The 11,178-nt window shown below is 42.1% G+C and overlaps 1 protein-coding gene across 1 annotated transcript in view; it reads left to right on the top strand.

Annotated features, from left to right (window-relative positions):
- The first annotated feature begins 424 nt into the window (after positions 1-424).
- HSF2BP (heat shock transcription factor 2 binding protein) overlaps positions 425-11,178 on the top strand; it is a 34,225-nt gene continuing 23,471 nt past the window's right edge. Inside the window, exons 1-3 of the mRNA XM_074860768.1 lie at positions 425-460; positions 2,817-2,964; positions 7,716-7,819. Of these exons, the coding sequence (XP_074716869.1) occupies positions 425-460; positions 2,817-2,964; positions 7,716-7,819 (288 nt within the window). The remainder of the gene's footprint in view (positions 461-2,816; positions 2,965-7,715; positions 7,820-11,178) is intronic.

Below are 11,178 nucleotides of genomic sequence, written 5' to 3'. Positions count from 1 at the left end.
TCACCGCAAAGCCATCACTTAGTTTGAGAACTTACCGGTACAAACGGGGCAGAGGGACGCAGGGGAAGCACCTGCCCGGGCCCCCCCACCCTGCCCAGGACCCCATGTCACTCCCCGGGGCCGCCAGCCCCTGCCCCCGCGACGCTGCAGCAGGGCTGGGCTCCAGCTCCCCACAGCCGCGCCCTGCCGTGGGCGCCGCCGAGACGGACTCACGGCACGACCCCAGGGCGGAGCCCCAGGGCCGGGGCGGCTCCGCGCCGGGGGCGGTAAAACGGCCCCTGGCTCCAGGCCCCGCCCATCCCGCCCGCGGGGGGGGAGGGGCTACCGCGAGGGGCGTGGCCAGTGACGCGGCGTGACGCCGGCGGCGCGCCGTTCCCGCGCTCCCGCCCTCTCTCTCACGAGGCTGCTGGTGCCCGTTGGCGGGATGCGGCGCTGCCCCGGCCTCGCTGGCGACGCGCAGGTAGCGCGCGCGGCCCGCCTGGGCCTGGGCCTGGGCCTGGCCGCGGGGCTGCCCCTGCCCGCCCCGGCGTCGGCGTTGTGGGAGGACCCCGCCGCGGGGGTCGGCTCCCAGGAGGAGGTGGTGGCGGGGGGGCCTGCGTGGCGGGCGGCGCTGCCCGCTGGGCCTCGCGGGGCCCTGAGGAGGCCGTGGCGGGGTCGGCGCGGCCGAACTCCGCGGGGGGACAGGGAGGGGCGGGCAGGGCTAGCGCTAGCGCTGGGGAGCTGGCCCAGCGAGGCACGCAGGAGTCCGGCCCCGGGCGTGCGCGGGCGGGCTCCTGCCCAAAGCGTTGGGTCGTAATTGCCTGTGGGTGAGGAGGAGGGAGCGTGGCGGCGGCTGCGTAGAAGGGTGGGTGCCAGAGACCCTGGGCTGGTGGAGAGTGGGGAAAGGGCTGGTTGTATTCTCTCCTGGGTGTTCATCGCCGGCCGGGATCTCCGCCCTGTGCAGCCCCCGCCAGGCCGGGAAGGGGCATTCAGAGATTGCGGGTCATGAGCTAAGGTACATAACTAAGGAACTCGACCGTTGTGCGAGAGATCTCTGAGGATGGAAGTCAAATTCCCTACATCCAGTCACCTGCCACTACTGTAAGGGGCTGGACAGAAAACGAGTGTTCTCCATTGTATTTGCTTTTAACATGTTACTGTAGTGGGGGGAGATGCTGAGAAGCTGCTTAAGCAAGAGAAAATAAAACTTGTCTGTTGGAACTGCAGTATTGCGAAGATCTGGGTTCACAGTGGGAACTATAAATGAGAATTTTCTCCTTATTGTGTATTCCATATCTCAATCCCAGTACTTTAACAGTGTATTTTATTTGAGTTTAGCTTCTGCTAATGAATAGAGTTATTTTTATGCCTGTACCAAATCGTGCTCCATAATTTTGGGTAATACTGAGTTCCTCGGTCCTTCCTGTTTGCTGACATGGGGATGGTACTCTTCTATAGAGTCCTGGTGTCATGTGTTTATTCCATACCTTCTTGAGACCTAAATGATTTGTATTTTTCTGAATCATGTAATGTGGTGGTGCTTGGCCATGCTAACTTTGCCATAAGCACTTCCTAAATGCAGCTTAGAGCACACAATTCAAGTTAAAAGTAAAATCTTTCTTCCATGCCTTTATTGCAGCTCTGATGACTCTGAACTGGGAAAGCTGGAACAGGCCTGTTCTGTCCCTACAACTGTCTGGGTTTGAAAGACAGTTGGGAAAGTAGTTGAGTAGGAAGCAAAACTGGAAAGAAACGTTTAACCTAAGGAAGTAGGGAAGCAGAAAGAGGGAATTGTAGGAAATGGTTGGAAAGGATAGACATGTCAGGGTAGCATTGTCTGTACCAGTGGTAATGACCTCCATTTGCTTTGTGTAGCTGGACTCGCAAAGACTGTGGGAATGGCATGTTTTGTACTTGTAGGAGATAGTTTCTTGTGGTTTTCTGTAGTGCCTTCCCTCTGAAATAAGATGAGATACATAAAGGACCTCATTTTCTACAGCATTCTCAGTGCAGTACAAACCAGTACTAAGACACGTTATAATTTTTGCTTTGTGAAAACAGATGATTAATGTTTTGGGCAAAGGATGTTAAATATTTTTAATGTCTGTGTGTATATGGTAGCTTTTTTAAGATATGGCAGCGTGCACATGTACATACATCAGAAATCGGAGTTTAGTAGGAAGTTTTTGGTACAGAAATTTGTCTAATTTTACAATCAATGCACATTCTCTTGGACTGTGGAATTAAAGTTATTTTGTTGCAATAGCTTGGCAGAAGAGGAAATTAGTAAACATTTTTTGTCTTAATTTAGGATTTAATGATTCATGTGGAATTAGGTTGCAAATAGTTGCAAATATATTTTGCTCCTCACAAAAGATGAATTCTTTTGGAAATACACATTTTCCTCTCAAAGAGCTGTTGTAATTTAGCAAGGTGACCGAGGACCTTGCAAATATTTGAGTTAATTAAAAAACTTTACGACAGTCTCAAAACAATAGCTTGGCATGTGCATAGCTGCTCACATTTTAAAATGTGAGTGTTAATTTTTATAGCATTCCGAGATACTTTGCACACATTTCAGGTAAAGAAACATGCAGAGAGGTAATATGATTTGCTCTAGGCCAGAGTGGCAAAAATTAGATTACAGTCAAGAAGTCCATCTCGGACTTTTGGGTTTAGTTATTACTGGATAGTTTTAAGAGGTTATGAATTTCTGAAATTACGTAATACAGAAATTATGTAGTCTGAGAGAAGGGATTCAAGCAGAAAAGCACTGCAAGACTGTAACAGTGTCGTTGGTTGGTTGGTTGGTTTATTTGTTTGTTTTATTTCAGAAGGCTGAGACCAAAGAGGAATTTGTTAAAGTTAGAAGGAGGGATTTGGAAAGGCTGACAACTGAGGTTATGCAACTGCGGGATTTCTTACCCAAAATAGTAAATGGGGATATCCTAGGGACGTTCCAGAAACTGGATGCTATTGAATCAAGTGAGTAGCACCATGTTACAAGCTCTTACAGGTTCTGCCAAAGCTGCTTAGAACAAACTGTCATGCCCCTACGAATAGTTACAGAGTTTGTGGAGGTATTCCAGATCAAACTATGGTGTTCAATGACTGCTTCAGTAAATTAAAGTGTTTGTAATGAAGAAAACTACAAACTGCATTAGAAATAATTACACGTGACAAATGAATCTTTAAAAATATTTTATTGTGGATAAAAATACACTTAGTTCAGGCAGTAATGGAAGCTATATCATGAAAACAGTGGGTCCTCTTTGAGAAGAGGCAAAAGCATTCTGTTTTTCAAAATGTCACCTTAGATGCACAGCAAAAAAATGTGGTAAGTAGCTGTCTGTAAAAAGTTAAATTTAAAGAAAGACATAATACCATTGTATTTAGCCTGTCTTGGTTTTTAGCTTGTATGCTTTTATTGCCGTAAATACTCATAATAAAAAAAAAAGTTGGAGACTCTGTTATAAAGGTCTTTTTACTGCTGTCCCCAAAGTCCAGTATTTCAGTGTTATGATTCTCTGTGCATTATTTTTTCAACAGTTGCACCACTCCTAGCATGCCATCAAGAGCAAATCTGAGCCAGCTTTATCCCTAGCCTGTAGCTCACATGAAGCAGTACAATTCAACTGTTCTAGGAACTGTCTTTGTCTGAAAAGACACGGGACAAGCACTGGGACAGATTATAGAAGTGTATCTCTTCTAGAATATCAAGTGATTAACTGAAAATTAATTTGCAACAGCTAGCTAAGAAAGACTAAGAGCCTCAAGGCCTGTCTCCAATACCAAGTGATACATTAGGGTTTATACCCTAATTCATCGAGGCAGCTGGACATTCCACTCTTAGGATTTGATGGCATGGAAGAATCTTTCCAATCAGAGATGAGAAGACTCTAACACCTGTCTTGTTGCCAGTCGAAACATCATGTGTCACAAGAAGTGACATAGGATCAGGAAATTTTTTCTTTATGCTATTGCAAGGCATCAGGGACTGTTTCCAGTTGCATAAGGTGTTCAAGATCCTCAACTAGTCAGATCCTTGTTTCATCTTTTATCAGCATTCAGTCTCAAGATTTCTCTCACTGATCCTTAAGCTGCTTGTTACCAGGCATGAAGGAGACACTGTCAGGGCCTACCAGCAGGATGTTTGTGGCATCAACATGGGGATTTTAAGACTTTCCTTCAAATGTTCTGCTGGCTGACCAGCAGCATTCTCTGGGTCCTTTGAAGGAGTACCTGAAGCTGAGTCAGCCTTTGAACTCTCTTGAGTATATCCCCGCAGTGGAGGTTTCGTTTGCAGTTAATGAGGTCATCTGAATATTTATTCAGGCTCTTGCCATTGTTTGCCCCTGCAGTGGGACAAGTCAAGTGATTTTTGCTACTCCAGTCTGCTCCTACCTCTGCAGCATACAATAAGTCAGACTTAAAGGAGGCTTTGGGGCATAGAGTTCACAGAAGGTTGGACATCGCAGGGACACAAGCAGTCTTCAGTCTCAGAATGGTGAATTCTCTGGTGCCGTTTGTTAAATACAGTCTCTTGATGTTGGCATATGAAGCTTACAGGGGTCCTGGCACCTACTAGAGATGTTTTTTCACATTGTTCTTGCAGAAGCCTAATGGGTGATTTGTACATCTCTCTAGACTTTTCATCAGCTATTGCAGTTTTCTGAGTATTGTAAACATGAAGTGGTTAGCAGGTTCTCATGCTCCTCAAGAAGTGCAGATTATAGTCAGAGACATTCAACACCTCTGACCCACTAGGTTGTGAGACTGGTGGAGTCTTGAACAACTCTAAGAAACCTTGAGATCTTTGCATGTTTCACTTGTGTATCTAGGTCAGTAGGATATCCATTTGCTATGGGAGCATCCCATAGGTGGTATCTGAGATCTGAGCTGGCAATGGTTAGTGCAGCCTCTACCTACTTTTTGGGCTGGTGTCAGGGTCTTCACTAAGGCTTTTGCCAGAGTAATTGTTCATTTAAAAAAGAAAGGTCAGTTTTGTTCTTACTACCCTCTTCAGGAAGTGTTTGGCTCCAGGAATCTTAGAAAAATAGCTCCAACAAATTTTCCATATTATTATGCATATGTTTAGTGGAACTTGGACCACTGGGGAAATGTTAAAAATTGCATTTAACATTGATCTAGAATTTGGATCACTAGAATTGGAATTCCATCACTTGTTGACATTTATGCTAATGGTACTCAGTTCTCCACCTCCCAGAGCTCTGAGGTTAGATCTCTGGTTCAGAAGATCTCCTGATGTGACCTATAGCATGGATGAGAATGAGTCCACCTCACGCCTGAAATATGGGCCTTCTTTTGTTGTGCCCAGTGCCTTGTTCTGCTTTTAAGTCCAGCATGGGAGCAAATGCTACTTCTTCCCAGAGTCTGATTTACCACTGTAGAGGTAAAGTTATGTATTTCCTGATCATATAAGGATTCCATTTCATATATTTTTGCTCATCCAAGTTGATAGTGAAAGCTGCTCCTTTACTTGGTGGAGGCAGACAGTCTGAGCCTCAAGATTTAAGTGTCAAGAGGGAAGGAACTTTCTTACCAGGGGCTGGGACTTGCAGCCAGTGAGAGAACCTGTCGGGCTTTCCTGTGTGCTGCTCAGTACCGCAGTGTGCAGCAGTGAGCAACGCAGATGCAGTCTTCAGTGCCAGCAAAATGTCTGCTGCTCATTCTGCTGCTGTGTGTCAAGAGGCTGTCACATGTCAGAACTGGTGCATGCAACCTTGAATTCTCTTTGGAGCAAAGAGCTAGGAGAGCTGACTGGGTGTAATAGGGGGAGTTTCCACAAATGAGGCACAGCTAGAAGTAGGTCTCTTTTCAGCAGTTTCCAATATTACCTTTTTTTTTGCCCCTTCACATAAAACGTGATACCTTAGAGGATGTTGACACATTCTGCTTTTATCTGGAGGACTTCAAAAAAAAAAAAAAAAAAAAAGCCACGTAGGATTGTGGTAACAGTTAATATTATTCCCCTTCTCCTGATTCAGTTTTGGTTCCAGGACCTCTGAAGTTTGTCAGTGAAGGATGTGGCATCATTGTGTGTGCTGGCTGCGCTGATTCAGGGTGGATCCATTCTCTCAAAGGCTGGAAGTGATTTTTCTCATTCAGGAGAGCTTGTTACTTTGCAGTGAGAGAGATTTTCATTGCGTGTATTTACCTGGCAAGGATGAACAGGTTCTTGGTCTGCTATTGATAAGCTGAGCATGCCCTACTCATGCTCGAGACATCTTTCTGTCAAGTACTTGGGACTCACACCCACATAGTAATAGGTGCACAGGACTGGATTGTCTGCTTGACAGAAGGAAAGTTTCCTGCCACTGACCAGAGTTATTCCTCAAAAACTCAATGAATCCGTTCCCTCTCTTCATTCTTTTTTTTTGGATTGCAGGTTGAAAGGAACTGAATGCTTAGAGAGCATGCCCTGGCACATGTATGTTTCCTAGAAGTGGACCCTTGTCTTGCCTCTTGGTTAAAGTCAGTGTTGATGGCTTAGAATCATGCATGGGCTGAGTGGGAGTATGTTCCACCTCTTTAGAAAAGCTGTTTGTGGCTAGATTATCTTTTTATACCTGCTACTCAAAGCAATGTATATATATTTGAGATGATAACATTTTGTCAGTTAGGACAAAAAAAAAGGAATTATTTCCAAATACTGCAGCATTACTAAATAAAATGCTAGAATCCAAGCTTTTTGGACAATAAGGACTTTTTTTTTAAAGGATGTTATCTTTTTATGATTGAATTTGGTATGTTCTTTGGTAAATACATTCAAAAATACTGACCACATATAAGGGGAGGTATTTGAAGTGTGTTAAGCGATAGACCATACTCTCATGATCAGTGATATGGCACTTGAAGTGGGGCGTAACTTGTTTTTCAAGCTAACCAAAATTGCAGTAGATGCTGTTTGGACATCGCTTTCTGGAATCACTTAAATGTGTTTCCTTTTTTCAGTATAAATATTAAGCATCCAGAACTGTGTTTTTTTAAAGTAAAATACAATACACAGCAATTATTAAAAATGTCCTTCAAAGTGAATTTTTCAAAACAGACATCATGATTGTGAAATATAATACTTTTAACTTGATTTCCATTTGCAAAAATAAAGCGTCTAAATTGGAATGTATTTGTGATAGACTAATTTTTTAAGGGAATTGTAAAATTTGCTTCTCACTGACATAATGTTTAAATAGTTTATAATGCCTTATAATACTTCGTAAACGTTAATTTAAAATGCTTGGAGTAGTTGCATTTCATTCTTACTGTTCATATAATTTGTATGATGTATATTGAAGCACTCACTTTTGACTGACCTTAGTGGTATTAGGTTTTCACTATACTCCCTGAATTTCCAAGACAGCAGATGTGAAAACCATCATGAAAACAAAGCAAGCAGAGAACTGAGTGAATTTTTTAAAATTCCTGAGAAGCTGGATCTCAGTGCCAGAATGGTGTCTTATCAGCACACAGTATTTAACAGCTAGATATGATTCTTTCAGTCTTTCCCTGGTTTAAATCAGAAACATGTTCGTTTAGTTTCTTATAAGAACTGTTGAAATGTGGCAAATTGCGATATACCAATTTAGCCACGAGGAGGTGATCTAACACAAGCAAATAGTTAAAGCACCTCATTAAAGTTGCACTGAGTAGATTCTTTCGTGCAAGCCCGTTGGTCATAACTTACTACTTCGTGTATCTAATTTATCCTGTCACAGACATGGAGAAAAAGGAGGAGGAGATTGAGCAGCTGAAAATGGATTGTGAACACTTCAGAGCCCGTCTGGAAACAGCCCAGGCTGATTGCATGAGAGAGAAGAAGGTAGATTGGCTGTCAGAATGTTGATATCTGTATGCTTGAGTTTTAGTAACAAAAGCAGTAATGATCAGTTTTTCATGTTCACGTCACAAAGTACATACTCAGCCTGAAAAACAATCTGGATTTCTATTCATATAGTGAGGTGGTGAGTAAATTACTTATAAGTTCATAGCTGATGTTTTTTTCCCCTTGATATTTCTAGAGCAGAAGGGTCAGTATTATAACTAGACAAAATATAATATGATGCAGTACCAAAAAGTATTCAATGTGTACAAGTAGCAGTACCAGCTGACAGTCAGTCTGCCACTTAGGTACATAACTCTTGCATAACTGCATAGACCTCTCTTAACTTCCATACTGTGCGAGGTGCAGTTGTATGGGGTTGCATTACGGGCTTCTTGGCAGGGTTCGCTTTGGTCAATGTAAAGTTAAAAATCATTAGCATTTTGTTAACATGTTGAAGTAAAACATTGGGTATTCGGGAAGATGGTGGTGTAGCTGGCATCAAAAGGTCCTTTGTATAATCAGTTCTTTTGGATTTATAACATATATTCAAAGAGGACAATAGAAGATAATGTAGGTAACGCAACGTACAAAATTAAACTGGCCTCTCTTTTGCTTGCTGTAAGCTGTGTGCTGTTAATATTCTTTCTCGATGCACCTATTGATCTAATTGCCATGTACAGCTGTGAGTCAAAGAACAATTACAAGGCTCCTTTTGCTTTCTCAATATTGTATTTAGTGATTATGAGAGGGGACATTCTTAACAATGAAAGAGTAGCAAAGACTGACTTCTTGGACTGTGGGTCTTCTGAGAAGCCATTGGGGTTCATATAGGATCACACAGACTTAATTTCTGAGATGTGTGAGACTCAGTTGTGATTATTTGCTGCAAAAGTTCATTTCCTTGGAGCTAATAGCTATCTTCAGTAGTTAACAGAAGCTCACTTTGTTGGGGTTCTGGAGTTAGCATCTGCCAGCCTTGGGATTGCACAAACACAGATGAATCTACAGAAATGATTTCATTTTTGAAAAGGAATAAATGAAGAGTTCAGCCAAGCAGTTTTAGGGCACATCTGTGTGGAGAAGTCATTCTGGAATGAAGTTTGTTATGAATGTAAAGTATGATGGGATAGTTGTCTACCTGGATATTCCTTACTTCAAAATAAGTATCTTCTGGGATAGCTCTTTCAGTTTGGCAATAGGTGCACAGCTAGTTTTGCTGTGTACCAATGTCTTTAGTTGTATAAGCATCCAGGATAAACCTCTGTAAGATTTAATGTTGCTGCTTTAGATATTAATGAAGTGGGTCCCATCCTTTATTCTTGTTAGCGTTACAAAATAAATGGCAGGTAGTTTAGGTTTGTGATTTCTTTTGGATGAAAGTTTTACTTAAAGCATGGCTATTTTACTAAGAGCGGTGTTGTCTTGGTGTTCCTGATCAAAGCTCTTCTCTTCTTATCTTTGCTGTTGTGCAGTATACACTGCTTGTCTAAATGACTTCTGTTATATGCCACAAAGGTGTATTTGAGTGGATTGTGCTTATGTACGTCATGAAATCTTTTAGCTCTTCAGGATAAAAGAAGATGGTGTATGTATACATGTGATTTTTGTTCCTGTTAATCACTTTGCATGGTGTTTTTAATTTGGTTGCTGTTCTGCTGTGGGCATCCTTGCATATATTTTCTTAATTATTTTCTTCACATTTATATTCTGGAGGAAAAGGAAACAATTCACTGAAACAAACATAAAATAAATGCATTTTCTAGTTGAGCAGTGTCCTTTTCTTAGGGGATCATAAATCAACATTTTGCATTCTAAAATTTCTGTGCACTGCTGTGTCACCGATTAAGGAATTGTTGTGCTTTCAGAACCTGAGCAAAACTTGAAGTGCACATGTTATTCTTGGCTATTGTCTTCTTTGTCTGTCTTTTCATAGTTATGTACTTAGCACTGCTGTATTTTTGTGCCTTGACCCTTTCCTGAAGGTGGTGGTGTTGCATAGCACAGTGATTGCTTTGTGATGTGAGCTCTCGGGAGTGTGGCTCCCAGCTAGGTTATTTGCTTTTGCAGGCTCCGTTTATTTTCCTGGCTCTTGAATGTACTATTTTGTTTTCCTTGCTTCATATCTTTGTTCTGATGTTGCTTTTGATCTATTAAAAATTCTGGCGTTTCTTGTTCTGGCTTTGCATCCTTGTTGGGGGATCTAGCTTTGGTATTAGTTTTATGTCTTACTATTCAGTATTAGCATCCAAATGCAAAATGCAAATAAAATGTATTAAAATATATCTTTTCCTTAGACAAGGTCAATGTGGAAAAGACAGACAGGAAGATGCCTGTGGACACTTTGTTGATACACATGGTGGCAAAAAAGCTGATAGTTCTGGCAGTGAGTTATGTAAAAGATAAAATTTGGCTAACTTGCTTAAAAATGATCGAAGTATTAAGAAATAAGAGACTTTTCCTGGGACTTCTATGCTTAGGGAACCAACAGCAAGTGTCAGCCTTTGCTATTAAACTATAAGGTGAAAGAGACTCCAGAGAGTAAGTATGCACAGAAATCTGCTTGATAAATTTAATTTGAACTTTATAAATCCTAGCCTGTGTGTTCCATTAGCAGCATGATAAAGCAATGCAAATCAGGCTGTCCGGTATGATACAGGATTCTAGGTAGGAAATTGATGACAGAGTACAAGCAGCTTTGTACTGGTTGATACCATGTTATGTAAATTTTCAGATTAGTTTATGTTTCTATTCTTTCCAAACCCTTAACAGAAAACATTGAGGTGAACTCCCAAAATTATGAATACTTAGTTTAAAATCTTAATGGGAATATATCATTGAAAGTTTTGTTCTGTTTACTTGCTTTCAAAATTGACTAGAAAAGATTCCTTCTCATTTCCCCATACTTCATCCTGATAGCTAAACACAGGGGAGGCTGGGCTGAGGGGGTTGCTTTCTGTGGTGAATCTGAAAGTCCCATGCCCATAAAATGGGCAGAACAAGATCCTTCTGTTCTTCTGACATCGTGTGATCTGTGATTCCCTCTCTTCTAATACTTGAGTTAGCATCATTTTTCTTGACTGGCCTTTATCTTTCCCTGCAGCACTGTCTAATACCACCCCACTCAGAGTTAGCAGGGAGCCCCCACGCACCCTGAGAGACCACAGACTGCGTTATCCCTGTCTTGATCTCACTGTCTGCACTAGCTCTAAGCTGAGAAGTAACCCCTGTGGCATTTGGTAGGAAGCCAGGGAGACCTAGAATCATACCTAATCTCATGATACTCTTCTGGCCAACTTGCCATGTGATTGGAAAAAAGTACTGCTGATTTGAAATTGTGTCCTGGTCATGTTGGATTG

Source organism: Strix uralensis, chromosome 2, assembly GCF_047716275.1.
Source record: "Strix uralensis isolate ZFMK-TIS-50842 chromosome 2, bStrUra1, whole genome shotgun sequence".
NCBI classification, from domain to species: Eukaryota; Metazoa; Chordata; class Aves; order Strigiformes; family Strigidae; genus Strix; species Strix uralensis.
Note: the sequence above shows the minus strand (reverse complement) of the source record. Positions and strands in the feature narration are given on the sequence as shown.